This window comes from Chiloscyllium plagiosum, unplaced genomic scaffold (genome assembly GCF_037043375.1).
Source record: "Chiloscyllium plagiosum isolate Xiang-an unplaced genomic scaffold, Cpla_swu_hap1 HiC_scaffold_4, whole genome shotgun sequence".
Taxonomy (NCBI): domain Eukaryota; kingdom Metazoa; phylum Chordata; class Chondrichthyes; order Orectolobiformes; family Hemiscylliidae; genus Chiloscyllium; species Chiloscyllium plagiosum.
This window is the reverse complement of record NW_028270142.1, coordinates 30593910-30617322: the sequence shown is the minus strand read 5'-3', so window position 1 is coordinate 30617322 and position 23413 is coordinate 30593910. Positions and strand designations below refer to the sequence as shown.

Below are 23413 nucleotides of genomic sequence, written 5' to 3'. Positions count from 1 at the left end.
CTTGCGGTTCCAGGGGAAGGTGCCGGGAGTGGAGGTTGGGTTGGTGGGGGGTGTGGACCTGACGAGGGAGTCACGGAGGGAGTGGTCTTTTCGGAACGCTGATAGGGGAGGGGAGGGAAATATATCCCTGATAGTGGGGTCTGTTTGGAGGTTGGAACTAGCTCCCAGATGTTAGCAAGGAAGACTTTGGTTTCTGCCATTGCTTTTACCTCAGTCAATACAGGCAGTTTGTCCTGTTTCATTTCTTTCAGACTCCGTAGCATTTGATACAACAGAGTGGCTCACTTGGCCATTTCAAAGAGCAATTGAGAGTCAACCACATTGCTTTGGGTCTAGAGTCACATGTAGGCCAGACGGGATAAGGATGGCAGATTTCCTTTCCTGAAGGACATCAGCAAACTATCATAAGAGCTTGCTTTAAAGACTTCTTAGGTCGAGGGGCTTTTTTGGGTTCAAGTCCCACTAGCTCCAGAGGTCAGTGCAATGAACAGGTTGATTTGAAAATATCTAAAAAAATGTCTTAGCTGTCCACTCCATGAAAATTGATCCATCTCTTCCACTATTACACAATTTGATCATTCTAACACCTTCTTCCCATCAGAAATGTATGCTATGAGCTCTTAAATGGTCTGACTCATGTGCTTGTTGGCCTTGTAAAAGAGACCATTATTCATGCCTAGAATTATTTCATCTTAAACTAGTATTTTTTGGCTCGTTGCCGGATGACTCACATAAAAGAAAAATCACAAAGTAATTATTAAAATTACACTGCAGAACCAAAAGTGCCAATCAGCCCTTAGTTCGAGCAAGAGAGAGCTGCCTAGTTAATTAGCCATCATACATGCAATGTTACAGCACTATGGTTAAAGCCTTTATTGTTATGATCAAATCCCATTTTTTGTAATTTAGGTGTTACAGTTCTAGCTGGGATCAGTGCTAATAAAGAGAATGCCAGTAGTTTCGATAGCCTGCGACATCAAACAAACTCTTACAATAAATAAATCAACAGCAACTGTATTACTGCAGTAGTGATGCTAAACTGCCAAATAGCCTTAAAACATTTTAACTAAACAATGTACTTTTATCACTTTGTCTTCTCTTTTGCTCACATCATCCATTCTTTTGTATATTTGTTTTAACTCCAACTCTTTAAAAAAATGTCCTTTTTTATAGAAAATTATCCCTTTGTTATCCTTTAAATTGCAAAATTTTAATGTAGCTGAAAATGTGTTGCTGGAAAAGCGCAGCAGGTCAGGCAGCATCCAGGGAACAAGAGAATCGACGTTTCGGGCATAAGTCCGAAATTTTAATGTAGACAATAATACTGTTAGCTTGTGGATGTCATACAATTCAGGCAAGATCATTGGTTAAACCATTATCCTTTTGAGTTTCTCAAAGTTATTACAAGGTTGTTGAACATTCTCAATCAATTAGCTAATGGTCAGGCAGGATGGATTTGTCCCTTGTTCAAGATTTGGGCATTTATTGTGTTATGATCTGTGCTTTACTTGTAATGGTTGATTAAAGTTTTTTGGACAAAGTAATTTAATTACATAATTGGCTGCCTCACCAACTCATCACTTATCATGTGATGTAGGATTTTCTGGCATATGGAACCAGGAAAATTTGACCTTGTGAAACAGTGTCGATTTTAACTCTAAATATTTAGGTGATTCAATAAAATCTTCAAGCATCATGGCTGGATTTCTAGGTCATGTCAAGGGGTAGCATGTTGTGAAAGACCTGTTTCCTCACAGTATTGTTTGGCAGTAGCTATCAGAGTCACTGTGGTCTTGTGCTTCTGGTTCTGTTCAAGGACTAGCTGATGATCTTGGTGACATTTCCTAAACAGCTGATACCACTGTATCTCACAGGTTACTGATGCCCTGTTTGTGAAAGTGCCCCATTGCAAAGACTGCCTGCCAAACTAACAGTCTTTAGATCAATAAACCTGCCCATCCAGGTCATGCTTGGAAGAGATGGACAACATGCTAAGAATCTGTATTACTTTCATTTGAGTAGCTTTTGTAAGATTCTGAAGATGGCAGGACAAATTACAAAACACCTGAACTGCTCACCTAAACTGTCATGCTAAGCTTCCACATGCAATGAAACAGTTGCATTGACTTGGTCGTGTAGCCAGTATACCTGACACTCATTCACTGAATGTTACATTTACTTATCACAAAAGGAACTATTTCCATTTAATCACTGCCCTCAAAGTATCCTGATCTGGTGGCTCCAAAGCAGTAAACCACTTTTCGTTATCACCTAACTGGTACTGAGCAATCATTCTATCTGCCCTAGTCATTTTCTTTTATTCACTAATGGAACATGAGCCTTGCTGGCTGTCCAGCATTTATTGCCAACCGAGTTATTGATGAGGGACGGTGGTGAGTTACCTTCTTGAACCACTGCAGTCCATCTGCGGTAAATCGACGCACAATACCCTTAGGGGGGAAATTACAGGATCTTGATCCAGCAATACTGAAGGAAAAATGATGTATTTCCAAGTTAGGATGGTGAGTGGCTTGTAGGGGAACTTGCAGGTGGTAATGTTCCCATGTATCTGCTGCCATTCTCCTTCTAGGAAGAAGTTGCCTTTGGTTTGAAATGTGCTGTCTGAGGATCTTTGGTGAATTTCTGCAGTGTGTTGTGTAGATTGTACACACTACTGCTACTGAGCATCAGTGGTGGATGGAGCAGATGTTTGAGGATGTGATGCTGATCAAGCAGGCTGCTTTGACCTGGATGGTATTAAACTTCTTGAGTGTTGTTGGCGTTGCACCCAACAGGCGAGTGGGGAGTATTCCATCTCACTCCTGATTTGTGCCTCACAGATGGTGAATAGACTTTGAGGAGTCAGGGGATGAGTTGCTTGCTGCAATATTCCTGGCCTCTGTCCTGCTCTTCTAGCCACTGCTATTATATGGTGAGTCAAGTTGAGTTGCTAGTCAATGGTAATCCCCAGGATGTTAATACTGGGGGATTGAGTAATGGTAACACCATTGAATATCAAGGAAGGAATGTTAGTTTGTCTCTTATTGGATATGGTCATTGCCTTACAATTGTGTAGCTCGAATGTTATATGCCGAACAAATGCTGGACAATGACCAATTTTCAGCAGATGTGAATTTGTTGTCATGATTTAACCATTTGATGCAAACATCAAATTATGGTTTCATTTTATCTGATCACTTTGCAATTTCTTCTGATTTTGCTCTGATTTTCTTGCATAATGATGGTGTCTAAAGACGGTCAGCAGCACATGAGATTTATGTTAAAAATCACACAACACCAGGTTATAGTCCAACAGGTTTAATTGGAAGCACTAGCTTTTGGAGCACTCCGCCTTCATCAGGTAATTGTGGAATACACGAAAGCTCCAAAAGCAAGTGCTTCCAGTTAAACCTGTTGGATTATAACCTGGTGTTGTATGATTTTTAACTTTGTCTTCCCCAGTCCAACACTGGCACCTCCAAAACATGAAATTTATGGCCAGTCAGGTGTTCAGCTGATGTCCTTCTGGTCAGAGTGTGTGGGTTGGATGTGCAAAGGTATGAATAGATTGTTCAAACAAGATATTCAACTTCAAAGTCATATTATGAAGATGATCAGACCATTTATAAATGCATAGATCCTGCTGCGATTAATAATGTAGTGAGCACGTGTTGAATGGTTTGGAGAGTGAGTATTCTACTACTGTTCATTAATGAACATGCCAGTTGGTGCTTCACACTGTCCAGTAGAATATTTGTGTGCAGTTTCCAACAAGAGGTATAGTGCACAAGCGACTGGTCATTTGTTTCTTTTGATGTACAGTGAGAAATGGTTCCTATCACATTTCCTAACACATTGTGACATTGCTTTGTGCATTTGCGTTGAAGTGCACAAGAACCAACTTTTGCTATCTTTGCCTTTAAAATATCAAACATGTTGACATTGTCTAATCCAACGATGTGCCTTTGCATACAGTCTTTCCACAGGCTTAGAACCAATTTTGTGATAAAAGTTAGAAGTACTGAGGAATGAGGTTCTTTCATGTTAAATGGATTCAGAAACATATGAGTGGCTTTGACATTATTGTACATAATCTTCACTCTCGCTGGAATTAGTCCGTAGTCGAGAAAATTAATCTTGGATGCTATGAATGCATAATTGCCCTTGTTGATCATCAGATTGTGTTGTTCAAGTAATGTTTGAAAACCACTGATCTTTTAAATTTTTCTCCTTCCATGGACAGTGACATTGTCAAATAGTTTTGGCATCCCCTCAGTATCTAAATGTACCATGTGCTGAACGTAATTCATTGGACATTTTGCAGTATTGAACACTTCTTCATGAGCAACCAAACCTTTAAGATGCTGGCTTTACTCCTCCAGTGGTGTCTGGAGATGGCTCCACCATGTGTCAAACTTTGATAAGACTGTGAAGTCACGAAATGATGCTGATAATTCTTGGATCATGGGAAGTGAATTCTTGTCTGAAATGGTTGCTTTATTGTCTGCCTTAAATTTGCCACAATGTTTAAATTATCCATTTTGTATTTCATAATGACTTGGTTCAATATCCATGTCAGTGAGTCAATTTGCTCAATTATACCATCTGCTTCTGGTTGTTTCAACTCCTGTGACACTTATGTGAAACTGTTGGAATTTATGTGTCAATGTGAGGAGTGTTACAGTACTGCTTAATCTCCCCAAATCCAATAAATAAGGAATCAAACTAATGAGAATAGTCAATGGCATCAATCATATTAGTGTGCGTTTTAGTGAGGTCTGCAGGTTTGAAGTCAAACCTATTGCAAAGCTTTGGGTCCACTGACCTTTCAACCTGAAAAGTTGACACCTCTTTCTTTCCTTAGATGCCGCCAAACATGCTGAGTTTCTCTATCAACTTACATTTTTGTTTCAGATTTACAACATCTGCCAAAGCAACTTCATGTCCCCTTTTTGCCCTCCTGATTTCCCTCTTAAGTATACTCCTACTTCCTTTATACTCTTTTAAGGATCCACTCGATCTATCCTGTCTATACCTGACATATGCTTCCTTCTTTTTCTTAACCAAATCCTCAATTTCTTTAGTCATCCAGCATTCCTATAACTATTCCCTATATGTTAGGGTGAAAGCCTTTCCTTTCACCCTAACAGGAATATACTTTCTCTGGATTCTCATTATCTCATTTCTGAAGGCTTCCCATTTTCCAGCCATCCTTTTACCTGCGAACATCTGTCCCCAATCAGCTTTCAAATGTTCTTGTCTAATACCGTAAAAATTGGCCTTTCTCCAATTTAGAACTTCAACTTTTAGATCTGCTCTATCCTTTTTCATCATTATTTTAAATCTAATAGAATTATGGTCGCTGGCCCCAAAGTGCTCCCCCACTGACACCTCAGTCACCTGCCCTCCCTGATTTTCCAAAAGTAGGTCACGTTTTGCCCCTTCTCTAGTAGGCATATCCACTTACTGAATCAGAAAATTGTCTTGTACACACTTAACAAATTCCTCTCCATCTAAATTCTTAACACTATGGCAGTGCCAGTCTATGTTTGGAAAGTTAAAATCCCTGACCTTAACCACCCTATTATTCTTACAGATAGCTGAGATCTCAATTTCCCTCTGACTATTAGGGGGTCTACAATACAATCCCAATAATGTTATCATCCCTTTCTTATTTCTCACTTCCATCCAAATAACTTCCCTGGTTGTATTTCCAGGAATATCCTCCCTCAGCAAAGCTGTAATGCTATTATTATCAAAAATGCCACCCCCCCTTCCTCTCTTGCCTCCCTTTCTATCCTTCCTGTAGCATTTGTATCCTGGAACATTAAGCTGCCAGTCCTGCCCATTCCAGTCCCATGTTCCTAACCATGCCCTGAGTTCATCTGCCTTCCCTGTTAGGCCCCTTGCATTGAAATAAATGCAGTTTAATTTATTAGTCGTACCTTGTCCCTGCCTGCCCTGACTGTTTGACTTGCTTCTGTTCTCAACTGTACCCGTCTCAGATTGGTCTCTTTCCTCATTATCTCCCTGGGTTCCCCCCAACCCCCCCCCCCCCCCCCCCCCCCCCCCCCCCACCACCCCCCACCTTACTAGTTTAAATCCTCCCAAGCAGCTCTAGCAAATCTCCCTGCCAGTATATTAGTCCCCTTCCAATTTAGGTGCAATCCGTCCTTCTTGTACAGCTCACTTCTACCCCAAAAGAGATTCCAATGATCCAAAAATGTGAATCTTTCTCCCATACACCACCTCCTCAGCCATGCATTCATCTGCTCTATCCTCCCATTCCCACCCTCACTAGCTCGTAGCACCGGGAGTAATCCAGTTATTACTATTCTCGAGGACCTCCTTTTTAAATTTCTGCCTAACTATCTGTAATCTCCCTTCAGAATCTAAACCTTTTCCCTTCCTATGTCATTGGTTCCGATGTGGACAATGACCTCCTGCTGGCCCCTCTCCCCTGTGAGAATATTCTGCACCCTCTCTGAGACATCAGGAGTACCCCAGAACTCTGTGGGAAGCTAGGGAAGTGATTGCTGGGCTGCTTGCTGAGAAATTTGTATCATCGATAGTCACAGGTGAGGTGCCAGAAGACTGGAGGTTGGCTACGTGGTGCCACTATTTAAGAAGGGTGGTAAGGACAAGCCAGGGAACTATCGACCAGTGAGCCTGACGTCGGTGATGGGCAAGTTGTTGGAGGGAATCCTGAGGGACAAGATGTATATGTATTTGGAAAGGCAAGGACTGATTTGGGATAGTCAACATGGCTTTGCACGTGGGAAATCATGTCTCACAAACATGATTGAGTTTTTTGAAGAAGTAACAAAGAGGATTGATAAGCGCAGAGTGGTAGATGTGATCTATATGGACTTCAGTAAGGCGTTTGACAATGTTTCCCATGGGAGACTGATTAACAAGGTTAGGTCTCATGGAATACAGGGAGAACTAGCCATTTGGATACAGAACTGGCTCAAAGGTAGAAGACAGAGGGTGGTGGTGGAGGGTTGTTTTTCAGACTGGAGGCCTGTGACCAGTTGAGTGCCACAAGGATCGGTACTGGGCCCTCTACTTTTTGTCATTTACATAAATGATTTGGATGCAAGCATAAGAGGTACGGTTAATAAGTTTGCAGATGACACCAAAATTGGAGGTGTAATGGACAGCGAAGATGGTTACTTCAGATTACAACCAAATCTTGACCAGATAGGCCAGAGGGCTGAAAAGTGACAGATGGAGTTTACTTCAGATAAATGCGAGGTGCTGCATTTTGGGAAAGCAAATCTTAGCAGGACTTATACACTTTCTGGTAAGGTCCTAGGGCGTCTTGCTGAACAAAGAGACCTTGGAACTATGGGCAGGTTCATAGTTCCTTGAAAGTGGAATCACAGATAGATAGGATAGTGAAGAAAGCTTTTGGTATGCTTTCCTTTATTGGTCAGAGTATTGAGTACAGAAGTTGGGAGGTCATGTTGCAGCTGTACAGGACATTGGTTAGGCCACTGTTAGAATATTGCATGCCATTCTGGTCTCCTTCCTGTCGGAAAGATGTTGTGAAACTTGAAAGGGTTCAGAAAAGATTTACAAGGATGTTGTCAGGATTGGAGGATTTGAGCTATAGGGAGAGGCTGAACAGGCTGGGGCTGTTTTCCCTGGAGCGTCGGAGGCTGAAAGGTGGCCTTAGAGAGGTTTACAAAATTATGACGGGCATGGGTAGGATAAATATACAGAGTCTTTTCCCTGGGGTCGGGGAGTCCAGAACTAGAGAGCATAGGTTTAAGGTGAGAAGGGAAAGATATAAAAGAGACCTAAGGGGCAACTTTTTCACACAGAGGGTGGTACGTGTATGGAATAAGCTGCCTGAGGATGTGTTGGAGGCTGGTACAATTGCAACATTTAAGAGGCATTTGGATGGGTATGTGAATAGGAAGAGTTTGGAGGGATATGGGCCGAGTGCTGGCAGGTGGGACTAGATTGGGTTGGGATATCTGGTCGGCATGGACGGGTTGGACCGAAGGGTCTGTTTCCGTATTGTACATCTTTATGACTCTATGACTCTATCTGCAGTTCTTTGGGGTTTTTTTGTCTATTGCAAGCTTCGTCCACTAAGAATTCTGCCGTTGACTACAAAAATGTGAATCTGACAATGGTGTTGGTTTTGTGGCAAGTTGGAAATATGATTATTCCCAAAACTAGAACAGTAAAGTCTTTGTTAGTTTCAAGAGTGTGGGTCACAGAGAATATTGCAAAAATATTGATGGCAGTGTTGTTATTCAATATTGTGCCAATAGTGTGAAGAAGCAACACTCAGATGCTCATTATATCTGCTGATGATACCTTAAAATGGACTTATAATTTACCACTTGTGATGGTATTCTCATGCTATATCTCACTCATATGAAGAGATTCCTTGGTGTCAAACCAAAGTAGTCCTCCCCTGTGACTTGCATATCTTTATCGAGGGTGTGATGCTAGAAAAACACAACAGGTCATGCCTCCTCTATCGTCAAACCCTTACCACCCAACGCCTGGAGGAATAACACCTCATCTTCTGCCTTGGAACCCTGCAACACACGGGATCAATGCGGACTTCACCAGTTTCCTCATTTCCTCTCCCCTCACCTTATCCCAGTCCCAAGCTTCCATCTCAGCACTGCCCCCTTGGCCGGTCCTACCTGTCCATCCTCCTTCCTTCCCACCCATCTACTCCATCCTCCCCTCCAACCTGTCCCTTCCTCCTACACCTTCATCTACCTATCACCTTCCCAGCTACTTTCCCCCCAGCCCCATCCCCCTCCCATTTATCTCTCAGTCCCCTGGCCCACAAGCTTCATTCCTATGAAGGGCTTATGCCTGAAACATCGATTCTCCTGCTCCTTGGATGCTGCCTCACCTGCTGATCTTTTCCAGCACCACACTCTCGACTCTGATCTCCGGCATATGCAGTCCTCACTTTCTCCTACCTGCATATCTTTGCAAAGAGATTCCACTTAGAGTGTTGGTAACACTTTTCCCTCAAATTGGGCATGCTGTTGTGAATTTGTTAGCACTTCCACAATTTGGGCAATGTTTTAAGGGTGTCTGATTCTAATAGCTAATACTCTGGCACTAGATTCTACATTAGAGTGGTGCTGGAAAAGCACAGCAGTTCAGACAGCACCTGAGGAGCAGGAAAATCGATGTTTTGGGCAAAAGCCCTTCATCGGGAATAGAGGCTGCCTGAACTGCTGTGCTTTTCCAGCACCACTCTAATCTAGAATCTGGTTTCCAGCATCTGCAGTCCTTGTTTTTACCTTATACTCTGGCACCTCTGGCAGAGCATACATCTTTGGATCAACTCATTTTCTTTGGCTTGAAGTATTTTCCAAGATTTGTGAGAAGATTTTTAGCTCGGGTGCTCGTTGCTGTGGTTCTGTTCACCGAGCTGGAAGTTTTTGTTGCAAACGTTTCGTCCCCTGTCTAGGTGACATCCTCAGTGCTTGGGAGCCTCCTGTGAAGCGCTTCTGTGGTGTTTCCTCCGGCATTTATAGTGGCCTGTCCCTGCCGCTTCCGGTTGTCAGTTTCAGCTGTCCGCTGTAGTGGCCGGTATATTGGGTCCAGGTCGATGTGTTTGTTGATGGAGTTTGTGAATGTAGTGTACAAAATCCCATGCAAGGACTGCACAAAACACTATATAGGACAAACAGGAAGACAGCTAACGATCCGCATCCACGAATATCAATTAGCCACGAAACGACACGACCAGCTATCCCTAGTAGACACACACGTAGACGACAAGCAACATGAATTTGACTGGGACAACACTACCATTATAGGGCAAGCGAAACAAAGAACAGCCAGGGAATTCCTAGAAGCATGGCACTCATCCACAAACTCCATCAACAAACACATCGACCTGGACCCAATATACCGGCCACTACAGCGGACAGCTGAAACTGACAACCGGAAGCGGCAGGGACAGGCCACTATAAATGCCGGAGGAAACACCACAGAAGCGCTTCACAGGAGGTTCCCAAGCACTGACGATGTCACCTAGACAGGGGACGAAACGTTTTCAACAAAAACTTCCAGCTCGGCGAACAGAACCACAGTATTTTCCAAGAGCTTATTGGTGTATCAAACATAGACATGTCTTTTATGAACTGTTCAAATAATCTCTGCCCTTCTGCTCCAAGACAGCGTATGTGCATCACCATATTGGAGGTTGCTTTTACACCCCTTTTATAAGTGAATAGTTTTTGAACTCTTAAATGAATTGATCCCATGGCATGGGTGGATCTCCTCACAAAGGAAGAAGTGCAGGATAAATTTAAGCTCATTTCCATTATCCAAATGGTTTTTATTCATGTTTTATGTCTTGAAAATATGCTGCAATAATAAACTCTGGATTATATGTTTAGACAGGGATTGTAAAATGTCTGCTCTCATGCTTCCAGTTGCCTACTTCATTGGCTTACTAATCACACTCAAAGACTGAAGAACATATATGTGAGCTTGCAAGTGTTTGTCTCTGTGCACATATTTTTGACATACCTTTCTATATGCATATCATTTTTTAAGTACTGCCAGTGGAATGTTTCAATATTGTTGCCTCTGTTCAAGCATGCAATCTAAAAGCCATCAAATACTACAGGCCAAACAGCAAACCTCATGCCCATCTATCTGAAGCAAGCAATTTTCAGATCCAAGATCCACTTCAATGTAAATGGAGGAATGAGAATATGGTGTAATATTTCTGCCACTAAACCTACTATCCAGCTTCTGTTTGGCTTTGGACCAAATAATTTAAGTAATTGCATTTTCATGGTGTCTAGAAGCACTTGGTGTGGGACCTGGCTACACAAACTAGAAAGGCAGGGGTCCTGAGAAAAGCAGGAGTAGTGCTGGTCTATTAATGTATGACTATTTCCACAGTCTGAATAAAACTGAATATTTTGTTTACTGTCACTCAGTGGAAATAATTCCCATTGACAGTTAGTGAGTTGAATTCCCAAGACATTGCAAAGTGAATTTTGTTGTTACATAGAAAGAGACATCCACTAATTTTCATATGTATTATAAGCAGAGGAGATAATGTTTAGGTCAGATCTTAATCAGTGGCCAAATGATCATAACCAGAATTCAGAGGTGTCCAGATCTTTGGGAATTGGTCCAGACTTTTCTGATTATGTAGCGCTTATCAATGCATAAACTGACATAAACAAATTTGGCAAAATTTTATATAGATATCAGTAGGCAGCAGAAGGCAATGCAACCGATGGACTTTGATGGAGGTGGTGAAATCCAAATAGCTAGAGGACTATCTGTGGTCTTGAAAAAATATTAAGTAAATAATCAAAGTAAAGAACAAAATTGTGAATATAGGGTACATTTTCCTAAGTTGACCAAATTAAATTCAATTACCACCTCCCAAAGGAAGTTCTACTTTAATTCATCACATATCTCTTTATTGCTTTTCCGAAAAGGTTCCACGGAACAATGTCAAGCAATTCAATGCCCAACTGCCTCCCACAAAGGTGGTCCTTTGGAACATGTAAGGGCAGGATTTGAAATCTTTCTTAAGGAACGTAGGTTAGTAGGTTCACATCTCTTTAGCATTAGGTAAATGAAGCCTTAATTTTTTTCCGATAGTGCAATTTTTATGGGAAATGGAAATGCGTGTGATTTGAAATGTGGAACAGAACAAAATCCATAGATAAACGCCACTTTGTGAATTATTCTCAACATTCCTAGTAGTGCTAATTTCACACGTAAATAAATTACGAATACATAGAAATAACCAGTAACCAACTTCTCCTGAGGGAATACTACAGATTGAACAGCGTGTGCATTCGTGCCACGTGTCAGATTTAGTGCGGTTAAAATCGGTTCTGAATCACCACGCATGGATTTACATTTATAAATACAAATCGAGCGTACATATGCCGTTGAAATACATGAATACAGTGTTCGAAATGTGAACAATTTATAAGGTATAATAAATTAGTAAGAGTAAAATAATTTGTTTCTAGGGCACATTTGTATATTTACACAAATGATATGTGTAGGTGTTTGCATTCTTCTGATTGTTCAAATACATTGGAGGATGATTCTATAATAATGCCTGTTTATCTCCTTGTTTACTGGTAAAATTTCACTGCGTTCTGTCACGTGAATATCTCAACGCGCAATGAATTGGATTTAGTTATAATTTGTTTAAATGGATAAACATGTATGCATAAATACATAAGTACAATATTTTGCCCTGTGTGTATTTGCATACGTATATGTGTGCAGGGTGGGCTGAGGTTCCTTTAAGAGTCGGAGCTGTGGCCGCCTGCTCCAGTACAGCCTAGGGACTGGGACAAGTGCACAGCTAAGCCATGGCGGACAACATCAAAACAGGAGTCTTCGCTAAAAACGTTCAGAAACGCCTGAACAGGGCCCAGGAAAAGGTAAGAAGCGGAGAAGGGTCACCTTTTTCTCCCTGCCACGGTTTCTAGGGTTTCCTTTCGAGAAGACTGCTTTTATTCCCAGGTTTTATGTTGCCCTCGCTGCTGCAGAGCTGCATTGAACGGAACGTTTCAGCACCAAGAGGCGGACAGCGACGAGTGGAGAGCGAGAGGACACGGGGAGTGGAGGAGCGAGGAAACTGGGAGATAAAGGGGAAAAAGAAGGGAACGTGACGGGGGTGGGGGTGGGGGGGGGAAGTTATGATTGAAGAGGAAATAAGAAAAGGCAAATAAGAAAGGGATGCCGGGCGGGGGTGAAAAGAAGGAGGAGAGAAGGGAATAGAGATTCAAAAAGAAGGGCGATGGAGAGAGCAGCGAGAGAGGTAAAGAGAAGCCAGGCAGAGGGAAAGCAAGATGTGTCTGGGCTCAGTTTGCTGGCACCGCTCCGCCTGCTCTAAAGATCTGATCCGGCTAGATGCAGCTCGACCAGAGCAGGGAAGGACCGGGATTTGCTGGTGCTGGGTTTACCATAGGGACGCGTAGAATCCGATCTCTTGTCGCCATCACAGAGACAGAGAGCGGATTCGGTTCGGGTGCACATTCTACAGTTCAGTTGTCAGGCAAGGTAACCCAAAATCCGATTGCTTCTTGGACCCGCAAGGTTAGGACCGAGTTAGTATCAAAACCCCGTTTGGAATCAAACAGAAACAACCTCTAAAAGTCAAACATGCTGGGATTAGGAAGAGTCCAGTGAAAGCATGCTGGGAGAAGTTGGACCATCAGGATCTCTACATTTCATTCCGAGTCTATTTGGGAAATGTTTTGCTTCCCGAGATAATTTGTGTTATCCCCCTTTTTCCTATTGCCGCCCGCCAAAATGAATGGAATTAAATACATTTGCCTGCTGAAATTATTAGGCCTAAGCATCAAGTATTCTCAACACAGTTCCAGTTTCCGACTTATAAACTGCATGTAAAGGCTTTCTAAGTAGCCGGCCTCTCTGTTTCTGTGTCTGTGTGTTTGTATCTGTGTGTCTGTCTGTCTCTGTTCCTGTGTGTCTGTCTCTGTGTCTGTGTGTCTGTCTCTGTTCCTGTGTGTCTGTCTCTGTGTCTGTGTGTCTGTCTCTGTGTGTCTGTCTCTGTGTCTGTGTGTCTGCTTGTCTCTGTCTGTCTGTCTCTGTCTGCCTGTCTCTGTGTATGTGTTTGTATCTGTGTGTGTCTGTGTCTATGTGTGTCTGTTTCTGTCTCTGTGTCTGTGTGTCTGTCCCTGTGTGTGTCTGCGTCTGTGTGTGTCCGTCTGTCTGTCTCTGTATGTGTGTGTTTGTATCTGTGTCTGTCTGTCTCTGTGTCTGTGTGTCTGTCTGTCTCTGTGTGTGTGTGTCTGTGTCCGTCTGTCCCTGTGTGTTGTGTGTGTGCGGTAAGAGTTAACCAGGCCTTTCTTGACATCCCAGCAGGCGTTTGAGAAATTGAGAGCGGTTCAGTGCTTGGTGCTCATCCCCGCCCCCACATGGCTTTCATAAGAGGATTTCCTTTCCTTTAATATCTCCACACACTCAGCCGCTCTAATCCCCAGTCGAGTTTTGTTCTCTTCATTTTACATCAAAGACGCTGGGCATGTTATTACGTTTGCCCATGACCGACCGGATGGATATAAAAAAAGCCTTAATTTCATTTCATCTTAATGGTGACGAGAACATTTGGTTTACATCTCGCAGTCAGTGGGAATGTTGTTCTCATTGGGGGTGAGCTGACTGCTTAGCACTAATTCACAGAGAGAGAAGTCTGACCTTTTCTGTTATTATTGATTGGATCACAACAGTAATATGTGCATAATGTTCCCTGTTTCATTCAAGGACTTATCAATTTCTGCTGATATTAAATGCAGTGTTTTCTGTTAATACTGCAAAAGATATCTTCATTCAGTACATTAGTATGACGACTTAATAATGTGGTATGACAAATTAAAATAAGAATTGTGCACTACTTTATTTTAAAAGTGCAGTATGAGATTTAAAGGTAGCTATTAATATATTTTTGCATCTTAATTTATTCAGTGCCACATCTAAGGTGAGACAGTAGTTTTTGACTAACTCAAGCATTTAGTACATTCCTTAACTTGGTGGATGCGTCATTCCTTGCATAGCATCAAACACTTGCATGAGATTGAATTATCTAGGGGTTTTCACTGAACTCATTTTAAGTAAGATGTTGCCATGAAACTGTTTTAATTTACTACTGGATGTGCAGTGCAAATTGCCTGTAAAGGTCACCTTCTAAGTGCTCCACTGGAACCATTAGATTGAGATTTTTCAAAACGCACTGGAAATTAATTGATTTTATTTATATATACATGTGTATATATAGTATGTAGGTCTAACTGGCTATGTCTCTGACCTATCATGTTCATTCTCATTTAGCTTGCATAGAGAGATATTAACGTAGTGATGTGGATGTAAAATGTAACGGAAACTATTACGTTGACTTTAATGTGATCTTTGAGGTGGCAGATCCTCAATATTGCAGTTCAAAGTAGACAGTAAGACAATTTTCAGAGCACACAGTAAGGGTAGGCAATAGAACATATTGCAATGTCATTCCATGATATCTAGAGATCATGTGTTTTCACCAATGCAGTTGTTCAACAGTACATTTTAGCTAAATATATTTTTCAGTGAGGAATAACTCCTAATCTCTGTATATCTATCTCCATTTTGTTGGGGAGTTTCTGAACATGTAATATAAGGTACATCAAGTAAAATTTGACCAAAGCAATCTGGACAATAATGCCCAACTCTGAGAACTTTATACAATCATAGAATGTTAGAATTATAGATGCCTAATGCCCAGTAGTTTATTTTTTAAAAATTTCTGCACACCAACTTTAGCAAACGCCATAAGATTCTAAACAAAAACTAGCGCTTTGAGAATTGTTTTTCATCTACTGGTAACTCAAAATATGAATGTTTGATATCTGTTTCCTTGATATTATCAAAATAGCAGACATTCATTGTGCCCCAAGCATAATGAGAGACATTTATAAGGAAAACTACATACAAAGTGTCATGGTGGAGTTCTTTTTTTGGACGTGCAGCTTTTCTCATTTCGATTCACCACAGGTTGATCCATGATTTTTCTTGCTTTCAATGCATGATACTCTGAACGTAAATTGATCTCAACTACAGATCATCATCTTCACCTTATGAACACTAAAATGTATAAAGTATGCCTTTAAAAATATTTTCAGAAAGGTACTCCCCATTCTTAAGTTAAATTCAGTTAGTAAAAAAGGACTAAATGATTTGTAAGTTGTAGAGTGGTGGATCTTATGCCCTTCAGTCAGAAGATCAGTCATTGAGGTCCTACTCCAGAAGCTTGAGAGCATTATCTAAGCATGACACTCCAGCATGCTGCTCCATTGCTGGTGCTAGCTTTAAGATGAGATGTTAAACTGAAGTCTCTTAGATGGACATTGAATTTCATTGACACTATTTCAAAGATGCAGAATCAGGTTCTGTTTGATGCTCTGGCCAATTTTTTTCACCCCTCAGATATCATCACTAATACACTGAATCTAGTCATCTACTGCATCTATTGGGACCTTGCTGTGCACAAATTGGCTGTTACATTTCCTATATACAAACAATGAAATGATGTTTGAAGTGTTATAAAGTACTTTTGTATATCGTGAGGTTGTGAAAGTCTTTCTGTCATCTTCAATGTTGCAGGATGTTTTGATTGAACAAAATATCATCTTTCGTTCAAACCTTCCCCCTTCTAATGTCTGTAACATGCTCCAACCCTCCAACCCTTTAAGAACGCTGCCTTCCTTGTGTCATTGCATCCCTGATTTTATTCACCCCACTAAAAATCGAGCCTTCAGTTGTCTAGACCTTAAGCTCTATAAATCCCTTCTAAACAACCCTCTCAGAGGGATTTGCATTTTGGGAAAGCAAATCTTAGCAGGACTTATACACTTAAGGGTAAGGACCTAGGGAGTGTTGCTGAACAAAGAGACCTTGGAGTTCATAGCTCCTTGAAAGTAGAATCTCAGGTAGATAGGATAGTGAAGAAGGCATTTGTTATGCTTTCCTTTATTGGTCAGAGTATTGAGTACAGGAGTTGGGAGGCCATGTGCAGCTGTACAGGAGATTGGTTAGGCCACTTTTGAAACATGATGTACAATTCTGGTCTTCTTCCTATTGGAAGGATGTTGTGAAACTTGAAAGGGTTCAGAGAAGATTTACAAGGATCTTGCCAGGGTTGGAGAATTTGAGCCATAGGAAGAGGTTGAATAGGCTGGAGCATTGGAGGCTGAGGGGTGACCTTATAGAGGTTTATAAAATCATGACGGGCATGGATAGGATACATATACAGAGTCTTTTCCCTGGGGTGGGGGAGTCCAGAATTAGAGGGCATAGGTTTTGGGTGAGAAGGGAATGATATAAAAGGGACCTAAGGGGCACCTTTTTCATGCAGAGGGTGGTACATGTATGGAATGAGCTGCCAGAGGAAGTGGTGGAGGCTGGTACATTTGCAACATTTAAAAGGCATCTGGAAGGACATATGAATGGGAAGAGTTTGAAGGGATATGGGCTAGGTACTGGCAGGTGGGACTAGATTGGGTTGGGATATCTGGTCGGCATGGATGGGTTGGACCGAAGGGTTTGTTTCCATGCTGTACATCTCTATGACTCTATGACTTTGTCCCCCCTTTTAAGATGCTCCTTAAAACAATATCTTTAATCAAGCTTTCGCTTACCAGTTCTTTTGTGTCCATATTTGTCTGATAACATTTCGAGGATGTTTATAGTGGTGAAGGCCCTATCTCGTACACATTTTTCTCCAAATGCATATGGAACTCTTTGTGTTTAAAACACAGAAGGCCATTTGATCCTTTTGAAAGTAATCCAAAATCACTTCTGCCGCCTTGACCGATATTGATCCCTCAATTAACATTACTAAAGATAGATTATCTAGCCATTATCACACTGCTTTTTATGGGAGATTGGTGTGTGTAGTTTGATTTCTGTTTTACAACAATACCACACATATAAAATATTGCATTGCATTTAAGGTGCAGTATTCTTACTGTTTTATGGGTTATAGGCATTATAAGCAAATCCCAAATTACCCTGGAAGGAAGTGAGCAACTTGTATTGCAAAAATATAGGTACACCTATAGTGCTATTAAGAAGAAAATTCCAGGATTTTGGCCCAGAAACAATGAAAAAAGAGTGATAGACTTCCAGTTCAGGTTGGTGCATAGCTTGAGAGAAACTTGCAGGTCGTCATGTTCTTATGTATCTGTTGCCCTTATTCTTCTAAGTGATTGAGATTGCGGGTTTGAAAGAAACTGTCAAAAGAGGCTTGGTGAGTTGTTGCAATGTAGCTTGTTTAAGGCACATGTTACTGACACTGTACATCAGGGTTTGAAGGATGAAATGTCTAAGAAGGTGGGTAGGGTAATGATCTAGCAGGCAACGCTCTTCTGGATGTTGTTCAGCTTTCTGAGTGTCGTTGGTGCTGCGCTCATCTGAAGAAATGGAGAGCATTCCATTACAGTCCTGGCTTGTGCTTTGTAGATAGTGGACAGGCTTTTATTCCTCATGAATGGAAGGCATTACATAAACTCAAGCCATTCTTTTTGTCATTTATTTCTATCTTTTCTTCAAAAACGAAATCAGAGATTGCTGGCAAAACTCAGCAGTCAGACAACATCTGTGAAGAGAAAGCAGAGTTAACCCTTCAGGTCCAGTGACCCTTCTTCAGAATTATCTCTACTGCTTTACCTATATGACAACCTCACCAGGCACCTTCACCAGGGTGACCCATGAACTAGAAATTTACATCACTCATTTGCTCCCTCTTTAGGTTTTTGCATGTTACAATTTGAAAATAACTGAAAGCAAAGTTTTAAGTTATACATGAGCAAAGGTTAATTTATTACTCAACCTTTTTATGTTCATGTGATAAGGGCATCATTGGCAAGATTAGCATTTATTGCCCATCCCTAATTACCTTTCAGAAGGTGGTGGTGAGCTGTGTTTTTGAATGGCTGCAGTTCTTGCTGTGCAGCTATGCTCACAGTGCTGTTGTGAACAGACTTCCAGAATTGTGAACCAGCAGCAGTGAAGGAACAGCAATATACTGACTGAGAGGGGATATGATTAAGACATATAAGATTATTAAAGGATTGGACATTCTGGAGGCAGGAAACATGTTTGCGCTGATGGGTGAGTGCCAAACCAGAGGACACAACTTAAAAATATGGGTTAGACCATTTAGGACAGAGATGAGGAGAAACTTCTTCACCCAGAGAGTGGTGGCTGTGTAGAATGCTCTGCCCCAGAGGACAGTGGAGGCCCAGTCTCTGGATTCATTTAAGAAAGAGTTGGATAGAGCTTTCAAGGATAGTGGCATCAAGGGTTATGGAGATAAGGCAGGAACAGGATACTGATTAAGGATGATCAGCCATGATCATAATGAATGGTGGTGCAGACTCAAAGGGCAGAATGGCCTACTTCTGCACCTATTGTCTATTGTCTATTTCCAAGTCAGAATGGTATGTGACTTCATGGGAAACATATGGTTATTGGTGTTCCTGTGCCTCTACTGTCTTTGGATGGTAGAGGGAATGAGTTTGGAAGGTGGTCTCAGAGGAGACTTTGTGCATCTTTTATAATGTACACAATGTTACCAACTATGCATCAGGAGTGAAGGGAGTGAATATTAAAGTTAGTGCATAGGGTGCCAGTCAAGTGGGCAGCTTGGATTTTGCCAAAATCTTTGAGTGTTGGAGGAATTACTTTCATTCAGGCAAATGGGGATTATTCCATCACACTCCTGATTTCTGCTGTACAGTTGATGGATAGGTTTTGGGGAGTCAGGAGGTGAGTTACTCACCACAGAGTTCTGAGTGTCTAAACTGCTGTTGTAGCCACTGTATTTATATGGTGGATCCAGTCACTTTCTTATTAAAGGTAACCCCTAGGAAGTTGATAGTGGTGAATTAATCAGTGGTTAGATTCTGTTTTGTTGGAAATGGTCATGGCCTTGCACTTGTGTGGTGTAAACGGTATTTTCCACATATCAGTCCAGGTTTGGATGATGCCCACGTCTTACTCTACGTGGTCACAACTACTTCAGTATTTGAGAAGTCATCAATAAATGCTGAACATTATGCAGTCATCCGCAAAGATCCCTATTTCTGGCCTACTGATGGAGGGATAGTCATTGATAAAGTAGCTGAAGATGGTTGGGACTAGGACACTCTCTGAAGAACACCTGCAGAGATGTCTGAGGGCTGAGGTAATTGACCTCGAGAAAACACAACCGTCTTCCTTTGTGGTTGAGGTATAACCTCAACCAACAGAGTTTTCACCCCAATTCCTGTTGATTCCTGTTTTGCAAATGCTCCTTGAAACCACACTCGGTCAAATGCAGCCTTGATGTCAAGGGCAGACATTCTCACCTCACCTCTGGAATTCAGTTCTTTTGTCCATGTTTGAACCAAGGCTGTAATGAGGTCAGGAGCTGAGTAGCCCTGGCAGAAACCAACTCGAGCAACAGTGCGCAGGTTATTACTAAGCAAGTGCTGCTTCATAGCTCTGTCAATGACCCCTTCCATCACTTTACTGATAATTGAGAGTGGATTGATAAGGTGGCACTTAGTTAATTTGGATTTGTTTTCAGGTCAGGCCTGGATAATTTGCCACACAGCTGTATACATGCCAGTGTTGGTGTTGTACAAGTCTTCAGTACTATTACTGGAATGTTGTTAAGATCCATAGATTTTGCAGCATCCAGTGTCTACAGCCATTTTGTGATATCACATGGAGTGATGTAATCTAGTTGAAAACAGATCTGGATAATCCACTGTGCACTACTATGTAAAGATGGATGCAAGTGCTATTGCACTGATTTGCTGGGCTTCCCCATTGATAACAATGGTAATATTTGTGGAGTTACTACCTCCTGTTAGTTGTTTAATTGTCCATCATCATTCACAACTGGATTTAGCAAGACTCCAGAGCTTAATTCTGATTTGTAGGTTGTGGAATCATGCAATCTTGTCTATTGTGTCCTACCTCTGCTGTTAGGTATGCAAATAGTCCTGTGGTGAAGCTTCACAGCATTGAACTTCTTTTCTTCACAATGTCTGGTATATCTCCTGACATGATTTCCTGCATTCGGCATTGAACCAGGGTTGATCTTCCAGCTTGATAACAATGGTAGAGTGGCAGATATTTGGGCAAGGAAGTTACAAATTGTGGCTGAAAACAATTCTACTGCTGCTGATGACCCATAAAACCTCATGGATGCCCAGCTGTGTATAACTAGATCTTCCTGCTAAGCGCACAGTTGGAGTGCCCCACAACATGATGGAATGTATCCTTTGTACGAAGGCAGGACTTTGTCATAACAAGGACTCTATGATGGCTAATCCTACCGATACTGTCATGGCTGGCTGCATCTGCAACAAGTAGATTGGTAAGGACAAGGTCAAGTAGATTTTTCTCTTTTGTTAGTCTTTCTGTTGCCGACACAGTCTGGTAGCTATCTGCTTTAGTACTCAGTCAGCATTGGTACCACAAAGCCAGTCTTGGTGATGGATATTGAAATTCCTAACCCTGAAGACATGCTGTTTCCATGCCACTCTCAGTGCTTCCCCCAAGTGATGTTCAACATGTTCATCAGCTCAGGGGAAGGAGATGTAGGCTGTAGGTGCTAATCTGCAGGAGATTTTGTTGCTTCCTTGTTTGAATGATGCCATCAGACTTCTTTGCTTTCTTTTGACCTTATAGTAGTTTGGTACAACTGAGTGGCTCACTAGCTATTTCAGAATGCAGTTAAGATTTCAACTGCATTGCTGTGGGTCTGGAGTCAGGTAGGCCAGACCAAGTAAGGATGGAATACTTCCTTCCTTATTGGAGGAGTGAAGCAGATGGGTTTTTACAATGATTGACAGTGGTCACATGGTTGCATTGGTGCTTTTAATTCCAGATTTTTCAAAATTGAATTTAAATTTCACCAGCTGCAATAATGGGATTTGAACTCATGTCTCGAAAACATTAGTTTGAGGATTTCAATTACTAGCACAGTAACATTGTTAATATACCACCGCCTCCCCGAATTACAGAAAGTTACTAATTTAAAACACAATACAGCATTCAGATAAAATACAGAAACAAAGATTAAAAGTAGATTTGGATAAAATGTATTTCAAAAGATGATAAGATTATTATCTGTTATCATCATAGTCGCATTACTTGCTTGAAGAATCCCCCTGGAGAAAGTGAGGACTGCAGATGCTGGAGATCAGAGCTGAAAATGTGTTGCTGGAACAGCGCAGCAGGTCACGCAGCATCCAAGGAGCAGGAGAATCGACGTTTCGGGCATAAGCCCTTCTTCAGGAATGAGGAGGGTGTGCCAAGCAGGCTAAGATAAAAGGGAGGGAGGAGGGACTTGGGGGAGGGGCGTTGGAAATGCAATAGGTGGAAAGAGGTCAAGGTGAGGGTGATAGGTCAGAGTGGGGTGGGGGCGGAGAGGTCAGGAAGAAGATTGCAGGTATGAAAACAGTGCTGAGTTCGAGGGATTTGACTGAGACAAGGTGGGGGGAGGGGAAATGAGGAAACTGGTGAAATCCGAGTTCATCCCTTGTGGTTGGAGGGTTCCTAGGCGGAAGATGAGGTGCTCTTCCTCCAACCGTCGTGTTGTTGTGGTCTGGCGATGGAGGAGTCCAAGGACCTGCATATCCTTGGTGGAGTGGGAGGGGGAGTTGAAGTGTTGAGCCACAGGGTGGTTGGGTTGTTTGGTCCGGGTGTCCCAGAGGTGTTCTCTGAAACGCTCCGCAAGTAGGCGGCCTGTCTCCCCAATATAGAGGAGGCGACATCAGGTGCATTGGAGGCGCAGGTGAATTTGTGGCGGATATGGAAGTTTACTTTGGGGCCTTGGAGGGAAGTGAGGGGGGAGGTGTGGACGCAAGTCTTGCACCTCCTGCGGTTGCAGGGGAAGGTGCCGGGAGTGGAGGTTGGGTTGGTGGGGGGTGTGGATCTGACGAGGGAGTCACGGAGGGAGTGGTCTTTACGGAACGCTGATAGGGGAGGGGAGGGAAATATATCCTTGGTGGTGGGGTCCGTTTGGAGGGGACGGTACATGGAGATTGGTGGGGTGGTAGGTGAGGACCAGTGGGGTTCTGTCCTGGTGGCAGTTGGAGGGGCGGGGCTCAAGGGTGGAGGAGCGGGAAGTGGAAGAGATGCGGTGGAGGGCATCGTCAACCACGTCGGGGGGGAAATTGCGGTCCTTGAAGAAGGAGGCCATCTGGGTTGTACGTTTTTGGAACTGGTCCTCCTGGGAGCAGATGCGGCGGAGATGAAGTAATTGGGAGAATGGGATGGCGTTTTTACAGGGGGCAGGGTGGGAGGAGGTGTAGTCCAGGTAGCTGTGGGAGTCGGTCGGTTTGTAGTAGATGTCCGTGTTGATTCGGTCGCCTGAGATAGAAATAGTAAGGTCGAGGAAGGGGAGGGAGGAGTCTGAGACTGTCCGGGTGAATTTGAGGTCAGGGTGGAAGGTGTTGGTGAAGTGGATGAACTGTTCAACCTCCTCGTGGGAGCACGAGGCGGCGCCGATACAGTCATCGATGTAGCGGAGGAAAAGGTGGGGGGTGGGGCCAGTGTAGTTGCAGAAGATGGACTGTTCCACATATCCTGCGAAGAGGCAGGCATAGCTGGGGCCCATGCGGGTGCCCATGGCTACTCCTTTCGTTTGGAGGAAGTGGGAGGATTGGAAAGAGAAGTTGTTCAGGGTGAGGACCAGTTCAGTCAGTCGAAGGAGGGTGTCAGTGGAAGGGTACGGCGGGAAAGTAAGAAGCGGAGAGCTTTGAGTCCTTCGTGATGGGGGATGGAGGTGTACAGGGACTGGATGTCCATGGTGAAGATAAGGGGTTCGGGACCGGGGAAGCGAAAATCATGGAGGAGGTGGAGGGCA

General features: G+C 42.6%; 1 protein-coding gene across 9 annotated transcripts in view; it reads left to right on the top strand.

The window, feature by feature from the left end:
• The first annotated feature begins 12142 nt into the window (after window positions 1-12142).
• amph (amphiphysin) overlaps window positions 12143-23413 on the top strand; it is a 231425-nt gene continuing 220154 nt past the window's right edge. For 2 of the 9 annotated variants that reach the window (XM_087986065.1, XM_087986064.1), the window contains exon 1: window positions 12145-12431. In XM_087986065.1, coding sequence (XP_087842191.1) covers window positions 12360-12431 — 72 coding nt within the window. In that variant the 5' untranslated portion in view covers window positions 12145-12359. Of the gene's footprint in view, window positions 12432-23413 lie in introns of all 9 variants that reach the window. The other 7 variants (XM_087986067.1, XM_087986066.1, XM_087986060.1 and 4 more) reach the window with 7 other exon arrangements.